This window comes from Takifugu rubripes, chromosome 15 (assembly GCF_901000725.2).
Source record: "Takifugu rubripes chromosome 15, fTakRub1.2, whole genome shotgun sequence".
Classification (NCBI taxonomy): domain Eukaryota; kingdom Metazoa; phylum Chordata; class Actinopteri; order Tetraodontiformes; family Tetraodontidae; genus Takifugu; species Takifugu rubripes.
In genome coordinates, this window is record NC_042299.1 from 5,095,343 (window position 1) to 5,113,359 (window position 18,017).

Below are 18,017 nucleotides of genomic sequence, written 5' to 3' on the forward strand. Positions count from 1 at the left end.
ATCTTCACATCAATGAATTTGGACCAATTGACAGAAGAGAACTAAAGCAGTGGCGCTGGACCGAACACTCTGAGAGCTTTTTCAAAGGAGAGCAAGTTTTTTCTTTTTTTTAAATAATAAAGTAAATGAATCTCTTCTTAAGACTTATTTTAAGCCTTCACAATTGAGGGTTAAGAAAATGTGTGATTCTGATGTGCCCATAAACCAAAACCTGAAGCAGGAAAGCTGAAGATCTAAAGGTCCATGGTTCAATCCTGGGTTTAAGCAGTAGAGAAAGGTTAGTCTAGGTGTAATTAGTAGGTTTCTGTATATTTTTGTGCACTTGAGAATCCATTTTATAAAGAAGACATCCCGCTGAGGGGGATTTAACCGTGATGTTTTCTAGCTTCCCACCCAGCTGACTGAGTCCAGCACCCCTCACAACTAACCTCCTGATGTAGAGAAGGGGAGCTGGGATTAAGATCAGTGGTGATTGATTTGATTTGCCTTGCTGCCTCGCTCTTATGGTGGCACTCGGTTTACAGATACATTTTACAGGAAAAGGGACAAAAGTAAGCTATGACTTAATCATATTTTTGAACTCTAATTTTTTCAGTATGTCAACTATAAAATGAGCCAAAAGTTCCATTTGACAATAAAAACAGTTGTATATTTTGAGCCTGTTTACTGGTAAAATGCATGGACGTTCCCACTGATACAAAGAACTACCCCAGCACAATGTGAATGGGGGAATATTGCCTCCTACATCATATCTAACCAATAATTGCTGCAAGAACAAAATGATCTCGATGTAATTCACTCTTCATCTTCATCAACACAAGGGGAAGAAATTAAATCGCGGCCAGGACGGAAAATGGGACATTCCCAATTGATGAGTGGTGTATTTGCATGGTCCCTCCGTTGTGGGAGACAGACGTCTGGAGCTGCAGCGATCACATGCCTCCTCATAAACACAAACATAAAGTACGCCAGCACATCTTTGCTCCCACTTCCATTAAAGTGCCCTGGTGCTAATGCTGTGCTGCTACCTGTGATGTCTGATCTCTCCCTCCTTCATTGTTATTACCCCTTTTAAGGGCTTCAAGTATTTCCCATAATTCTTTAAAAGTAAAGGCCTGTGCATTTTTTTAGTTCCCAGTGACTCACATGATGCTACCGAGACACATCGGAGAACCTTCTCAGCCAAATAAAACTATAATTATCTATGAGATAAAGTAGATAGTCCCTGACAGATGTATGTATGAAACAAACATTTTCCTTCCTCCGGGGAGAATTTAAGTCGCTTTTCTTTAACCAGATATGAGGTGTTTCAAGCTTTCCTGCTCATACATCAGCAACAATTTAAGATTTAGATTTCAACTACCGGTAATAGGCTAACACACTGACACAAAGTGCCAGTGCGGCGAGTTTGACCTCCGTTATCAAATTCACTTATATGCCAGCTTTGCCATTTGGCTCTTCTCGCACTCATGAATTCACCTTTCTCTTCTGACATTTTTATGTCAGTCTGGTCTGGGTGGGCAAATCTGACATTTCAGAACTGGGACTTCAGATTTTCCACATCCAGATCGTCACTTCCTTCAGGGAGAGCACATCATGAGGGTTGAAGGTTCAATTTCAAAAGAGATAGACAAAAATAGTGTAAAATTACAGCTCTGAATGTATGGAAAGCATTTATTTTTTTTAAATCTTCAAAATTTCCAATGCTATATCACAAAAGTTATGTCATGAAATACCAAATATTTACATTAACCAAAGATTACTGACACCTGAAGCAGACCGTTTTTCTTTAAGGAAATTTAGTTTAGACTGGCTATTAAATCATCCTAAAATCCAAAAAGCAGTTGATTAGATAGGGTCCCATTTGTTAAACACTTGCTGGGAAGCTGCAAGCAACCATTCCCAACCTGCTGTCAAAACATTGCTGAATGTTTAAGGCACACAGAGCATCCAGATAAATGTGCTGCAGCCCCCACTGCAGGATGCATTTAAATCCATCCAAACACTGTGCTGATAAACATAACCCTAATAAAAGAACACAGTCTCTTTGCTTGTCATAAAACATCTGGTGCCATACAGCTGCAGGGAGACCCTCTTATGACACCAAACAGACACAGAAACACGAGCACAGCTTTTATAATGTAAAACTCTTGGATAAAACATTCTGTGATAACATTTCTGGATAATATTAAGAATTTAATAGTCACCATCCTTAAATACATTCCTGCTGTCGTTGATTGTCCAGATTCAGTTTCAAACAACAACAAGGCTGAATGATTGCTCAATTCTTTGGGAGGTCATCCTAATGCACAAATGGAAACTGTTCAAATGTGTGATTTGTATGTTTATTTAGAGAGAAACTGGCAGATGAAAAATAATGAGCCAACAATGGAAAGATAATACTTCTGTGTTATTGAAAGATAAATTGGTTTAACACTCTAAAGGTATTTTAAGGTTTTTGTGTCCACTCTCACAACTACCACCACCACCACCACCCCACCCCACACCCCTGCAGGGATGGCTTGTGCTTCAAAAACACCCCACCACGAACATTTTGAAATAAGACCAAAACTGGATCTTAGACTATTCTGACCAGGTGATAACACATGGAGCTGAGTAGCCCATACAGCGGCGCATTCATGTTCACTGACTGTTTCTCTGCAGTGCCCCAGAGTCCACCAAACAGTGCTGCCTGCTGGAGCAGGACTGGCACTTCTCCAGACCATGAGGGTAGCAGGCTTGGCAACGCAGATCGCTGATGGACTCATTGAAGCGGTTAGCCAGCATTGACAGCTTGCTGCCGTGACACAGGGAACAGGGGGCGAAACCAGAACCGCCACAATGGCGGCAAGTGTTGGCTTCCTAGAGACAGAAAAAACATTAGAGAGGGGAAGCAGGGGAGCCGTGGGGGCCAGGCAAGTGGTTAAAAAGAATGAGGAGGAAGTCACAACACCTGAAAATGAAAATTCTACAACAGGTAGAAATTCTGTCAGCCCTTTTCTGTCTAATGGATTCAGATGAGCCATCAGAAGCTTCTGAAACTTGGAAATTAATTTTCATTCTGCATCTTCTACCCTGAAGCCCTGAACTTGCTGCAGCCCAGTAAGCAACAATGTCAGCCACTATGTCCAGCCTGTCCTGTAATTATAGTTCTCTTTTCTAAGTAGCCCTTTTGCAGAATGATGTGCAGCCAGACAGTCCTTAGTAAAACCAGCTGCTGACAGATGAAAAATAAAACACAGCTGCCTGAACATCCAAGGAGTGTTGGATTGTACGTTAATCGAGCTTTTTATCTCCATCTTTAAACCTAATAGAAAGTTGTAAATCTCTTAGAAAAATAATGAAACTTCATGCCCAGCAAAGATTGCAGCTGTTCATGACTAAAGCTGTTCTAGATGTTTGAGAAATTTAATTATTACACTGAAATAAAAGGTAGAGTCAGGTTAATTGGTTTAAATGCTCCATTTTTCCATCAGCTAATGGAGGGTTGGGAAAAGCAAAGTCTTAATGGGCAACAGTATGCTTGTAAGCAAGACCATATGATCTTTAACCCAAAGACAGTGTCAGTGCCGTGCTTCTTTAGAAAGCTGTTGCTTTAAATGAATAACTATAGAATCAAAGGAGAAGGAAACAGACTTTTTCTTTCACTGTAAAACATACAAGGAAGATTTAGGAAGATCATTTTTGCACTTTTAAGAATCAAAGATGCAGCTAGGGATGCAGCTAGGGGATCAGTGTCTGGCTCAAGGAGATGTGGCACGCAGGGGTGAGACCATGACCTTTGTATCCCTTCATCCCACACATGGGGACTCCCCAGTCCTCAGCACATCCAGAATATGATGGCAACCCCTCTGGATCATGGCATGACCCCCGTCATTCCAGTGATGTTCAGCACATATAAAAAAAAAAGGAGTGGAATAACCGGACCACAATTATGGTTTTAGAACCCTTGCTGCAAGTCCAAGGTAGTTTTTTCTGTCAACTGGACTGGGTTTCTTCCAGTTGACAGAGAAAACTACCTTGGATACAATGACCTGGATGACTGAGAATTTACACAGACATCTTGCTGCAAGTAATTTAGGCTCATTAAAAAAGCAGGATGCCAACTCAACTTATCGCATTGTGATAAAACAATGCGCACCTCTTACATGCAATATGGCTCGCGGTAACATGAAGCTGCTTGAAACTTGACAAATTTAATCACATGTCGAAATGTAAGAAAGTGAAAACCAGCCAGAATCCGGATGAAGAACAGTGGGGAAAAGCTGAGGATGAACTTTCCTCAACAGCAGCAGAGAAAATGAGAAAATAACGAGGAAGGTAAGAAAAGAATGGTGGGAGTAAGAGGCAGAGAACAGTAATCAGCAGAGGAGGAGAGCGAGCAATGGAAGGGTAGTAGGGAGCTGGATATCCTTGCAGGCTGGCAAGAGGCAGCCAATTGCTCTAAGGGCAGAGGAAAACTGTGCACTCATCAGTACGTGTTCACAGCTGACAGATAACACCGAGGCGACAGCGTGGGAGTTGTTACAGCAGGGAAGACTTAGGTGGCAGAGAAAATGGAAGGGAAGAAATAACTACTCCTCAGTGAACTGTTACAGATTACAACAATATGGCCACACTCTCCATCATGCAGACGAGCAGAAGTGATAAGTTTGAGGCAGTGCGTCTCCACGGCACCTGCAGAACTAAATACAACAAGGGTCATCACCTTCTCTGTATCACCAAGTTGACTCTCCCCTCCATCTTTATATCTACTCTTCCTCCCGCTCCCCCTCTCCTTGGCCTCTATGGAGTCCCATAGGTCAGCGGGAGACACAGGGCGGTGACGTGGCCTCTCGGACGTCCTGGCCGGTGCCCTAATGATGTGCAGGTTGCTGGTATATATGATGATTTTACCAAAGTCCAACACGGAAGACTGGAGGACACAAATAATGTTTTGATTTTCCCTGGGTAGATAACCTCAGATTGATCCAATAACATCCAGGATTGGGATCAAATTCAGGAATGCGGACAGAAACAAAGTCAAGAATTCTTTAAGCGTCATCAACATTGTTTTACTAAATCACTATATCAGGCTATAAAGACAAATGCAGAGAAGAAAATCACCAGGAAGTCATTAAGGAAGACATCTGATTCTTTGTGTCATAATGTCCCTAAACTTAATCCTAATGGCTGTTGTGTGCTGATAAGTATGATATATTTGTGCCTGGGTCACAAGGGCCATTTGTGTTCAGAGGATAACCCAATGAAAATGCCCCCCACCAAAGCCGCTGTCTGCTAATTGTGGTGTTTCCTGTCTGCTGTCAGTGTTCCACTTTAATTGCTGAACAATTTGCACTGAGCAGCAATTCAATTCCATTCAATTCAATAGAGTATCAGATGATTCTGCTTTGCTAATTGGGATTATTTGGATGCTGTCTCTTTGTGGGAACTTGTTTTGTTGCCTCTTTCTTTTTGCAAATCAGCTTTTTTTATTAGAAAATGTAATTTACGATACTAAAATAAAATGGATAACCTGTGATAGAGGAACTTTCAGACCTCTTGACATTAAAAAGAATGTGACTTGTTTACAACCATTTGGTGTTCTGACTCTTTGTTTTATGGTCTTGGTCTGGTTTATATTCCTTTAAGAGGACCTTCATTTCTTTGCTGCTCTTCATTTGTTTCATTGTTCTGTTGTTCTTTTGCCTTTGTTCTTTACTTTTTATCACCTCCTCATCTGTGATCTTCATAACTCCAGTTTCATTGTTTCCTCTTGATCCTTCAGTTCATTCCTTGGTTTTCTTCTTCAGATCATTTATCAGCTTCTCTTCATCATCTTCTCATCTATCTTATCTCTGTCAACTCATCCTTTTTCTGTTTTCATTTACTGCTTTCTCCCACATGGTCAGTGTCTTTCTCTCATCATCCTCACTTGGTCCTCCTCCTCCAGATTATACTCCCTCTCAACCAATGTTGTGTTCTTTGCTTCCTCCTTTAGTTCAGTTAGCTTATTCAGTTGCTTCTTCACCTCCTCATTTCATTTTTTAGCTCTTCTTCCTCCTTTAGCTTCTTCTTTGTCTCTTGGTATTTTATTCAGCTCTTCTGTTTCATCTAATTACGTTTCCTCCTCACCTTCCCATCTCCTCTGAGTGTTTTCATTAACATGTATCATAATACATTAATACAGATCACATATTTACATACTTGACATCCCAGTGAATTCATCTGAAACAACTGTCAAGAAACATAATTTCATTTGATCTGGATTCATAGAAAAATCACAGTAAAGTCAACAGGCAGATCTTACTGCAGCTCCAGTTTCTGCTGCCTGGCACTGGTCTGTTCCAGGCCTGTATCCTCCTCTTCCTCTATACACATTAATTCTGTGGGCCATGAGCCCTGGTGGAGGATCTGGATGCACAACAAAGCATGTTGTCAACAGACTTGAGACAGTTTCAAGACCAGCGTTAGCCCTGTTCCTTGGTTAGGGTTAGTGTGGGCAGTAGGGTAAGTCCTGCTCCTTAGTTAGGGTTTGTGTGGGGAGTTAGGGTGGGGGGAGAGGGTGAGGGGTTAGGGTTAGCCCTGCTCCTTGGTTAGGTTTAGTGTGGGTTTGGTTGGGGGAAGGGGGGGGGTATGGTTAGCCCTGCTCCTTGGTTACAGTTAGTGTGGTGGATTAGGTTGGGGGATTAGGGTTAAGCCTGCTCCTTGGTTAGGGTAAGTGTGGGTTTGGGTTAGGGTTAGCACTATTCCTTGGGGGAGGTTAGGGCAGAGGTTTAGTGTGGGTTAGGGTTAGCCCTGTTCCTTGGTGGAGGTTATTGTGTGAGGTTAGGGTGAGGGGTTAGGGTCAGCCCTGCTCCTTGGTTTGAGTTTGTGTGGGTAGTTAGTGTGTGTGTGTGGGGGGGTAGCCCCTCTTCTCAGTTAGGGTTAGTGTGGGAGGTTAGGGTGATGGGTTAGGATTAGCCCTGCTCCTTGGTTAGGGTGTGTGTGGGTTTGGGTTAGGTTTGGGGAGGGTTAGAGTTAGCCCTGCTCCTTGGTTAGGGTTAGTGTAGGTTTGGGTTGGGGGGGGTTATGGTTAGCCCTGCTGCTTGGTTAGCGTTAGTGTGGGTTTGGGTTAGGCTGGGGAGGGTTAGAGTTAGCCCTGCTCCTTGGTTAGTGTTAGTGTGGGTTAGGGTTAGGGATCACTCTGTTCCTTGGTGAGTGTTAGGGTTAGCCCTGCTCCTCAGTTACAGCTAGTGTGGGTTAGGGTTAGCCCTGTTCCTTGGTGGGGGGGGGGGGGTTAGGGTTAGCCCTGCTCCTTGGTTAGAGTTAGTGTGGGTTAGAGTTAGGGTTAGCCCTGTTCCTCGGTGGGTGTTAGAGTGGGGGATTAGGGTTAGCCCTGCTCCTTGGTTAGAGCTAGTGTGGGGGGTTAGGTTGTGGGAGGTTAGGGTGGGTTAGGGTTAGGGTTAGCCCTGTTCCTTGGGTGGGGTTACGGTGGGGGATTAGGGTTGGCCATGTTCCTTGGTGGGGGTTAGTAATAAAAGCATATTTTAATTTATATTTGAGCTGCAGAGCAAATCCTTCTTTGCAAAGTTAATAAAAGAAGAGCATGATACTCAGTAACCTTGTTGGTCCTCCTGATTGTCCTCAAACTCCAGCAGCTGCCCCACCTCGAGGTGGTCAGGAGGGATTTTGTGGTGAATGAAGCTGTGGGGGTACTTCTCTTCTGGACTGTCCAGCTCCTGCCCATCCTCATAGACGTGCTTCAGCACCCGACCGCTATAGGAGGACGCCAGCTTAAACCTCACCTGTAGTTTTGAAGGAGACATTATGCTATCGACTTTTGCATTCCTGTAAGTCATCTAAAGCAGTTCTTCTGGAAAAGTGGGCGTTACAGACAAAAGGAAGCTGTAAAAGCAACTTGCATCTATGCCAAGCTCATTAGTTATTGGCATTTTATCAGGGCCCCTGTTGGCAGATTCAGGTGCAGAAAGTAAATCCTTGAGAGGAAGATATAATCAAGGTGAAGCTGCCTGTCTTAGTCCCACATAGATTCTAAAGTGCAGAGGTTCAGATACAATTTAGAGGAGGATCACACACTTGACCCTGGTCACTGTTTAGAGCATGTGCCCTACCAAATGAGTGTTATTTTGTGCAACTTAATGTTTTGGTGTCCAGTGTATCCTAGCGTCATTGTCATGACTGCCCAAAGTAATGCTGCATGTAAAAGAGTGTTTTTTCTAGTGGTAGAACCTTAGGTTTAATGGAGGACGTGTCTCCAGGGATCTAGGACCTGAAATGCATTTTTTTTTAAAGTAATGATAAAGTTGAGCCTGCAGCAGAAAAAAGGCTGCAAACTGTGTGGTTGAGAAAATATGACCTTGACTACATGGAAATTGGGTTGACAGAGGCAGGCAATGATTTGGAGCCAAAAGCGAAGTGTCTGGTGTCTCAGTCAAAGAACCTGTTTTTTGTTTTTATATATTTTTCTTCTTGGATGCTTTGGGAATGGAATTTAGATTTTAATTTAAAAGAGCCCTGGAACCATTGTGTTTCTACAGCTTGCTCAACACATTTCTGTAAAGGTAATACTTTCTGCAGGTTTTAATCGACCATCATAGAGGCAAAGGTTTTTATAAACATTATCCCGCTATAACCCCAAAATAAGATGTAGCCAGCGCAGCGAGAATGCAAGATTGATCACACAATTCCGATTGATTCCATATTTTATTCATGAAATGTTTCATGAAATAATGACTGATATGTTGGGAATGATGTCAAGGTTAGAAATGGTCAAACAGTCTAATATTTCCTTTCTTCTCCTCACTTTGAACGAAGACAAAGCAGTTTAAACTCTTGCAATGAGTGTACTCATTAAAGAATCAGAATCCTGTAGCAGAATTCTGGGCTGCATATTTGTAACTCAGCACAGAAGAGTTGAGAGGTGACAATAATTGTCTGTAAATATCTCACCTTTCTGGGCTTTGTGCCTTCATGCCATGGATTGGGTTTCCTCTGAGGCTTCTCCATGGTGATGGTCCACCCGAGAAGCTTCACTTCCAAGTCGGCATCAGCAGGACTCACTGATGCCTGATAAAAGAAGGCATGGACAGGCTGATGAAGGGATGGTCGGACAGCATGAAGAGCTACGTGTTAAGAGGTGTGTGGACGACCAGATGAAGATATAGATCCTGCTCACCATGTGACCTCCCTCCTCACTTTGAAAGCACCTGCTCTTTTGATGGACCACTCTTTGGGCGCCCTGTGCTAAATTATTCACCCTGAGATCATGTGAACAAAGGCAGGATGAAACCAGAGGCTTCATCATCAAATAATTATGATCACTAAAAATAGAAGGTAGATGGCACTCGGGCTAAAGATGCTTCTATCATGTGTGGCAGGAGGATGAAAACAAAAAAAATGTTTTTGGAAAGAGAAATCCTCTCGTTTTTATATTTAGTATATTTACTTCTGACTGTCAAATGAATAAGGAAATTGTAGTATCTGACCCGTTCTATGCAGGCTTTACGTCTGTAAGGCCGTAATGTGTTTAACAGCCAGCCTAAGCACCATATTAGGACATGCTCCACATGTGTGTCCTGTGTCTTCTTCCTTTATGTAAAAGGAGCTGCTAAAAGATGACACTGGAGCCTGTGGGCCCATGGTTGTTCTCCATATGAGGATGTGTAGCATGAAGCATCTTCGGTATTCCCTTTTTTGGTAATAACTGAACGCTATACCATTGGGTTGGCCATATTGTATAGCGTGAGGTCATCAGTAAAGAATGTGTTTACTTGACTGTATAAGAAGGATGTGTCGATGTAGACACCTCGGAGTTCTTCACCATCGGGACCGCGAAACCTCCCTCGGACAAACTGCAGTGTTCGATTGATACCTGACTGTTCTCTCCAATAAACATCTTTGATAACCAAGTCGGTGTCTGCGAAGATTCCTTTCTCATCAACACATCTCGGCTACCACCAGGAGAAGATTCCCAACAAAATCATTAAAAAATAAAAGGTCTACTTGTTCAAAGGGAGGGATGGCGCTCCCTAAAGTCTTGTATTATTATTGGGCTGTAAATATTAGAGTAATGTTATATTGGATGGGCAACGATGACAACAACATTGTTGCTGAATGGCTGAATCTTGAGAGGACATCTGTATTTTCCATCTCTTTAAAAGCCCTACTGTGTTCCAAGTTACCGTCCACGCAGCCTATTTCTAACTTTACTTCTAACCCTATTATTCTGCATTCTGTTAAGATCTTGAACCAGTTTAGAAGATCCTTCTTGCGAAAAACCACATGTCGACAGCAATTTTGCCTCCTTTGAACAGTGGGTACAAAAACATCATATTCTTAATTCAGATTTTCACAGATACTTCACAGCAGTGAAGTGCTAAGCTTTGGACATGTTTTGGACATGTCCAAAGCTTAGCACTTCACTTGGCAATCCATTTTCGATACCTTTTCTAAGATTTTTAGGAAAGAACTGGTGCTGTCTCCATTCATTTAGGTGTAGCGCAGATGGGCTCCCAACTTGAGATAAAGGAAAAAACTATGCTGACTTTCTATTCTCTATGTAAAGACCCAACACCTACAGCATACAGTCACTGGATTAGGGAAATAATGTACCATATCAAGTTGGAGAAGATCAGGTATACAATCAGGGGATCTATTAGGAAATTTTATAATATTTGGCAGCCTTTCTTAACATTTGTTGAGGATATGGAAGCAGATAGCATAGTATTGTAAATTCCTGACAGTATTTGTTGTCATTCCCTCTTCCCTTTCTTTTTTCCTTCTTTTTCTTCATTTCATATCTGGGTATTTCAATTATGTGTTTAGCGCTCTGTAATTTAAACTCTTCCCACTATAAGTCTGGTTTTTTTTGGGAGGGGGTTGGCAGGGATCTACTGTTCTGTTTCTGTTTTGTTGGATCTGTGTTAAGTTGTGAAGGTTTGCTGTCTTACTGAAACTTTACACCACATTACACACCACTTTACACCACCCAACCCAAACCACCAGAATTTACCAAATGATGAAATTACCAGAATTTACCAAATGATCCTCAGAAGATAAAAGTCAGGTAGGTTCAATTGATGTAATAAATAAAAATGATTCATATGAAAAGCATGGAAGAATTAGCTCATACTGGCACCATCTCAGTGTGCAATTTCAGCAGCAACACGTTATGAGGTCAGTAAACTTCCCTCTTTAGATAGATCTCGGTTTGTTTGTTTTCTCTGTGACAAAACAGACTCCCTCATGAGGGTCTGCAGCTTCTACTCATGCTCAGAAAGCACAGGTGAGATGGCCACCTGCTGTGATCTGTGTTGGGTCCACCCTTAAGTGGATTAATTAATGAAAGTTAAAAAGGAGGCAGTATTCTTTTCTCCTCACTGATTGAAAGTGTGTTAATAAGATTGCTCATCTACCAAGTAACTTTGACTCAAACAATATGTTTAGGGTGCAATAGGGGAATTATTAGACATAGCAGACTTCTTGATGTTTTAAATAAATGACAAATATCTGTATGTCACCATATTAAACCATTTTAATTCTAACAGGTGCCATATGAATAAAGATTTACTTGAACTGAACATTAGTAGACTGAATCTATTGCCAGCTCCTGCAAATGCAATGACTACAATGACCGTGGGTGCGCACGTCCATGTTTTCAAACCCATATATCCTCTTACGTGCTCCGAGAGTGTAAATCAAAGTGGCGGAATGCTATTTCAAGGCTTCATGGTGTTAACTTTAACCTTGTTCCAGGTTTGCAGGACAAGCCTCCTTGTCAAAAATGTGAGCATTAATGGAGAAGAAGATGTCTGTTCCCCAGATTATCGAAGGCAACATCATCTGCGTTTATGATCAGAATGTTTTTTGGGATCATTCAGATTCAACCAGTCAGATAAACGCTGAAGGTCATTTGATGTGATGTGACCTACAGATGAAACTGCTGGCCATTTTCTCTCTTAGTGGCCCAGAAGATTAATTTCTGCCTACATTTTTCCTTATTTATTTCAGTTTCATGTCACGGTTTATTCCAGGTTCGTTGACTTTGATGCCTGACAATCTTTTCATGATGTCACCACTCTGGAACGGTGCACATGTTCTATTCCTGCCTGGGTACAGACGGGATGATAAGATATGATTAGATACTTCTTATTGTCAATTCACTCCATGTTTTGAACATACAGAAGAACCGAAATACCATTTCTCTTCGCTCTAGCTTATTGTGCTGTAAAACTAAAATTAAAAAATTAAAAATTAAAAGAATAACATAAAATATAAATATAAATACGGCAAAAAAGGGGGTAAATAAGGTGCCAAAAACATGAATGTACATACAGTGCAATACAATTAAGTGAGGTAGATTGCTAGAATAATATAGTCAGGTTGTCTGTGTAAATTCTCAGTCATCCAGGTCATTGTATCCAAGGTAGTTTTCTCTGTCAACTGGACTGGGTTTCTTCTCTTGAAGACGTTTCGCCTTCTATCCAGAAGGCTTCATCAGTTCTGAAATCGCTGGGGAGAGAGCTTGAGAATATATAGCCCCTGGACCATTTGTATGCTAATGATCTGGGTGGTCACCTGAGAGTCGTTAGCAGGGTCGTTGGTCGGGTCGTTGACCTAGTTTCTGTTGAGATGTCTCCCCTTTGTCTGCTGGGTCACATGGTGATGAGTCACTGGGTCTCTTGGAATGGTGTGAATGTTTGTTTTGCTGTTGGAAGGAGTGGAGGACTGCATTGTATGTGGGTGATAGGAAGTGCCTCAGGCCACCACCCCTGTTTAAGGATGGTTTCTCCAATTTAACATGGATAGCTTCCTTGACCCCCCTTTCGAACCAGCGGTCTTCTCTGGCCAGTATCCGTACTTGGCTGTCCTCGAAGGAGTGCCCACTCTCCTTTAAGTGTAAGTGGACTGCTGAATCCTGACCCGAAGAGGTGGCACGTCTGTGTTGTGCCATTCTTCTGTGTAGAGGTTGTTTGGTTTCCCCAATGTACAGTTCCTTGCATTTCTCCTGGCACTGTACAGCATAAACAACATTACTTTGTTTGGGTCTTGGTGTCTTGTCCTTTGGGTGTACTAACCTCTGTCTGAGGGTGTTGCTGGGTTTGAAATGAACCGGTATGTCGTGTTTCTGGAGGATCCTCCTAAACTTCTCCGAGACTCCAGACAGGTAGGGGATGGAAACGCTGCGGCGTTTGTTTCTCTCCTCCTCTCCTTTGCTGAGGTCTTGCTTTCTTGAGGTTTTGGTGAAGGCCCAGTCTGGGTAGCCACATGTTTTGAGAGCTGTCTTAATGTGGTTCTGTTCCTTCTTTCTGCCTTGGGATGTGGTGGGTATTTCCCTGGCCCGGTGTTGGAGAGTTCTGATCACTCCCAACTTGTGTTCCAGTGGGTGGTGAGAGTCAAACTGGAGGTACTGGTCGGTATGTGTAGGTTTTCTGTAGACTTCGATGGTGAGATTTCTGTCCTCAGTGATCTTGACTGCGCAGTCCAGAAAGGCCAGACTGTTTCCTTTTACCTCTTCCCGGGTGAATTTTACATGCTCGTCTGTTTTGTTGAGGTGATCGGAGAACGCTTCCAATTCTTGTATTTGAATTTTGACCCAGGTGTCATCCACATACCTGAACCAGTGGCTTGGCGCAGTTCCTGTGAAGGATGTCAGGGCCTGGGATTCCACCTTCTCCATGTATAGATTGGCAACTATAGGGGATACTGGTGAGCCCATGGCACAGCCATGTTTCTGCCTGTAGAAGCCTTCTCTGTACTGGAAATAGGTGGTGTTCTTACAGAAAGAACAACCTTAACACCGGCCCAAATCTGCACCATGCTGGACCTGTGTTTGAACACCACCTATTTCCAGTACAGAGAAGGCTTCTACAGGCAGAAACATGGCTGTGCCATGGGCTCACCAGTATCCCCTATAGTTGCCAATCTATACATGGAGAAGGTGGAATCCCAGGCCCTGACATCCTTCACAGGAACTGCGCCAAGCCACTGGTTCAGGTATGTGGATGACACCTGGGTCAAAATTCAAATACAAGAATTGGAAGCGTTCTCCGATCACCTCAACAAAACAGACGAGCATGTAAAATTCACCCGGGAAGAGGTAAAAGGAAACAGTCTGGCCTTTCTGGACTGCGCAGTCAAGATCACTGAGGACAGAAATCTCACCATCGAAGTCTACAGAAAACCTACACATACCGACCAGTACCTCCAGTTTGACTCTCACCACCCACTGGAACACAAGTTGGGAGTGATCAGAACTCTCCAACACCGGGCCAGGGAAATACCCACCACATCCCAAGGCAGAAAGAAGGAACAGAACCACATTAAGACAGCTCTCAAAACATGTGGCTACCCAGACTGGGCCTTCACCAAAACCTCAAGAAAGCAAGACCTCAGCAAAGGAGAGGAGGAGAGAAACAAACGCCGCAGCGTTTCCATCCCCTACCTGTCTGGAGTCTCGGAGAAGTTTAGGAGGATCCTCCAGAAACACGACATACCGGTTCATTTCAAACCCAGCAACACCCTCAGACAGAGGTTAGTACACCCAAAGGACAAGACACCAAGACCCAAACAAAGTAATGTTGTTTATGCTGTACAGTGCCAGGAGAAATGCAAGGAACTGTACATTGGGGAAACCAAACAACCTCTACACAGAAGAATGGCACAACACAGACGTGCCACCTCTTCGGGTCAGGATTCAGCAGTCCACTTACACTTAAAGGAGAGTGGGCACTCCTTCGAGGACAGCCAAGTACGGATACTGGCCAGAGAAGACCGCTGGTTCGAAAGGGGGGTCAAGGAAGCTATCCATGTTAAATTGGAGAAACCATCCTTAAACAGGGGTGGTGGCCTGAGGCACTTCCTATCACCCACATACAATGCAGTCCTCCACTCCTTCCAACAGCAAAACAAACATTCACACCATTCCAAGAGACCCAGTGACTCATCACCATGTGACCCAGCAGACAAAGGGGAGACATCTCAACAGAAACTAGGTCAACGACCCGACCAACGACCCTGCTAACGACTCTCAGGTGACCACCCAGATCATTAGCATACAAATGGTCCAGGGGCTATATATTCTCAAGCTCTCTCCCCAGCGATTTCAGAACTGATGAAGCCTTCTGGATAGAAGGCGAAACGTCTTCAAGAGAAGAAACCCAGTCCAGTTGACAGAGAAAACTACCTTGAATATAGTCAGGTTCCTTGTTTTTCCATCTGTGTGCAAATTTCAAGGGTTTGTGGAGTGCAATAGCATTTCAGCAGCATTAAGGTCCTGGGGCAGGGAGCAGGAGGTGGGGGAGGTAGTGGATAGAGTTCAGCATCCTGACAGCCTGGTGGGTAAAACTGATTGACAGTACGGTGGAGAGGGCCCAAAGGCTTCGAAACCTTCTCCTTGAAGGCAGGAGGCTGAAGTCGGGGTGTGAGGGGTGGAAGTTATCCTCAATAATGTTGATGGCTCTTCGGGTGAGGCGGGTGAGGAAAATGTTTGTGAGGGAGAGCAGAGGGTGGGGGTGTTATTGACGTGCTCTCATATCAGTAACGTGGATTTTCTTGCAAATCCCTGGTTTACGTTTCTCTGCTGTGTTCATTATCCCAGAGGAAGTGTTATATCATGATTCAGAGGGTGACAAAGTGACAAAGAAGCCACAGATGAACACGAAAGATCACATTTTTCTTAAATTACGACTGAAGACATTAATGTCATATTCTCTCTGAAGATGGTTGGACTTGTGGGGTTTCTCAAAGCAGTAGGGGGAAAAATTAATACACACTTTTTATAGGTCAGCCACGCTCACCTACACCAACCATCGGAAGGGCCTCGTGTAGAATAAGATTAGACAGGAGGAGGAATAGGTCATATCTGGAAGAAACCTCTGATATGAAACATTTACCTGCTGAGTGGCAGCTACTCATAGCTCCACTAGATAAACTCAAATCCAGAATTGATGGTCAGTTTTGTTTTGTTTTGTTTTGTTGTTTTTTTAAAAAACTTGATCACAGTTCAATCTTTTAATCAATCTTTATTTATATAGCATCTGTTACAATCAAAATAGTTTCAAGGTGCTTTACAGAATCCCAGGGCCTGACCCCTAACAAGCAACAGTGGCAAGTAAAAACTCCCCTTTAACAGGAAGAAACCTTGAGCAGGACCAGGCTCATTTAGGGTAGAGAGGGAGGATAAGGAGGACAAGAGAGACTCACCAGAGATCAATGAAATACATTATTTATATTAATTATATTAAACTGCCGGTTGAATTGGGTGGGTCATCGGGGTCGGTGGTCAGTAGGTCAGCATACAGCTATGAAGGCAGCGATAGTAATAACATCACTAGTCTACTGAGGAGGACAGGACAGGACAGGACAGGACAGGACAGGACAGGACAGGACAGGACAGGACAGGACAGGACAGGACAGGACAGGACAGGACAGGACAGGACAGGACAGGACAGGACAGGACAGGACAGGACAGGACAGGACAGGACAGGACAGGACAGGACAGGAGAGGAGAGGAGAGGAGCGGAGCGGAGAGGAGAGGAGAGGAGAGGAGAGGAAACCATGACCCAGTGGGGTGACAGAGGCCTGTCAGGTGATCATGTTTCCGGACCCCGGCAGCCTTGGCCTATAACAGCATAGCTAAGATGTGACCTAACGATTAGACGACCCTCTAAGTATGATAATTTGTCTGTCTATGATAATAACTGCAACTACAGAGTTAGTGACAAAAAGCTTTTTTAAAGAGGAAGGTTTTCAGTATAATCTTAAAAGTAGAGATGGAGTCAGCCTCCCATACCTGGATAGGGAGCTGGTTCTACAGTAGGGGGGCCTGGTAGCTAAATGCTCGGTGCGGAGCAGTCTATTGGGATGATAAGGTGTCACTAGCTCCTCCAGGTAGGATGGAGGTGGGCCTCTGAGAACCTTGTAAGTCAGAAGAAGAATTTTAAAAATGATTCTAAATTTAATGTGCAGCCAATGTTTTGTGTGTTAAAATGACCCTTCACCACTATCTTTGAAACATTTTATAGAACTGCGCTTCAATAATAGCAGGACAAACCTTCACTGACTTATATAGGACTCTTGTGTACAAGAGTCACAACAAACTACTACCAGTATTGATACAATGGGCTGATAAATGTCTTGAAGTCTCAAGAACATTTGATGCACATATATTGGTGTCACTGCCTTATCTTTGTCTGTATACGGTAAGTGTGTGAAAGCCGCCACTCCCCTTTACGTTAATGTCTTCCAAAATGTTGCAGGATAAGTTCTGTTAGCATTCACAAAAGGGTTTAATGGAAGCAGATTTAGGCTCAGGTCTTGTTTTAAAAATGAGCTGCCAAAAAAATGAAATGAATCTTCCTTTTCCCGTCTCTCCTCTCTTTTCCCCATCCTGCTCTTCATCCTCAGGGTTGTGCGTTACCTGCCAGAAGTTTTTTGTCTCTGAGAAATCACCACAGGGGCTCTGCAGGTCTCTTGTTCTTGGCTCACTCTCTCTCTTCTTTTTCTGTTTATTTTCTGCCACTAGAGCATTACTCGACTGGATGGATTTTATTCTGCACGTACGAGGAGCCAGATTTCTTACTCAAAAGAATACAGATGGAGGGTTTATTCACATGAATGTAAGTTTCACCTCAAGGTATGAAACTGGGGCAGAGATTGTGTGATGAGTATAGAATTCTACACTCATCTTAAAGCCCCGTTTGCTTATTACAGGATCTAAATAAATCATCTGATGACCTTTAAATGGACGTCCCCTTTACATTTATAATAACGCCAGCATGCAGAACAGGATTACGCAGGTGAAATGATAAAATGTCAGGTATAATCTCACGTTTAGCAGAGAGGAATGGATCTTATTGCTGTTGTTCCCCAGGAAATCCTAACCTTCATAAGTCTAAATAAAACCAGAGAAGGACTGAATGGAAGGTCTGAGACATTCTACAAACATTTTACAAAGTAAAATCAAATCAAATCAATCTTTATTTATATGGCACTTTTCATATGCTAGGTAGCACAAAGTGCCTCACAAAGGATAA

General features: G+C 43.1%; 2 protein-coding genes across 3 annotated transcripts in view; one reads left to right on the top strand and one right to left on the bottom strand.

Moving 5' to 3' along the window:
* kctd16b (potassium channel tetramerization domain containing 16b) overlaps window positions 1-18,017 on the top strand; it is a 140,805-nt gene that overhangs the window by 104,493 nt on the left and 18,295 nt on the right. Inside the window, exon 2 of one of the 2 annotated variants that reach the window (XR_003890942.1) lies at window positions 17,507-17,600. The exons of the other annotated variant lie outside the window; for it this stretch is intronic. The gene's annotated coding sequence lies outside the window, so the exon portion shown is untranslated. The remainder of the gene's footprint in view (window positions 1-17,506; window positions 17,601-18,017) is intronic. 2 annotated transcript variants of the gene reach the window in all.
* On the bottom strand, window positions 2,483-9,076 carry grxcr2 (glutaredoxin and cysteine rich domain containing 2). Its single transcript, XM_029848142.1, has 5 exons — window positions 8,932-9,076; window positions 7,583-7,766; window positions 6,290-6,393; window positions 4,709-4,915; window positions 2,483-2,862 (listed from the first exon to the last, which is right to left on the bottom strand). Exons 1-5 carry the CDS (start codon window positions 8,986-8,988, stop codon window positions 2,644-2,646), a joined length of 771 nt encoding a protein of 256 aa, XP_029704002.1. The 5' UTR covers window positions 8,989-9,076; the 3' UTR covers window positions 2,483-2,643.

Coding starts and splice junctions, on each gene's coding strand:
- grxcr2 (XM_029848142.1), bottom strand. CDS start 8,988: ATGGAGAAGCCTCAGAGGAAACCCAATCCATGGCATGAAGGCACAAAG. Junction 6,394..7,582: donor CAATCAGGAGGACCAACAAG/GTTACTGAGTAT, acceptor TTGTGCATCCAG/ATCCTCCACCAGGGCTCATG. Junction 4,916..6,289: donor CAGCAGAAACTGGAGCTGCA/GTAAGATCTGCC, acceptor TGTGTCCTCCAG/TCTTCCGTGTTGGACTTTGG.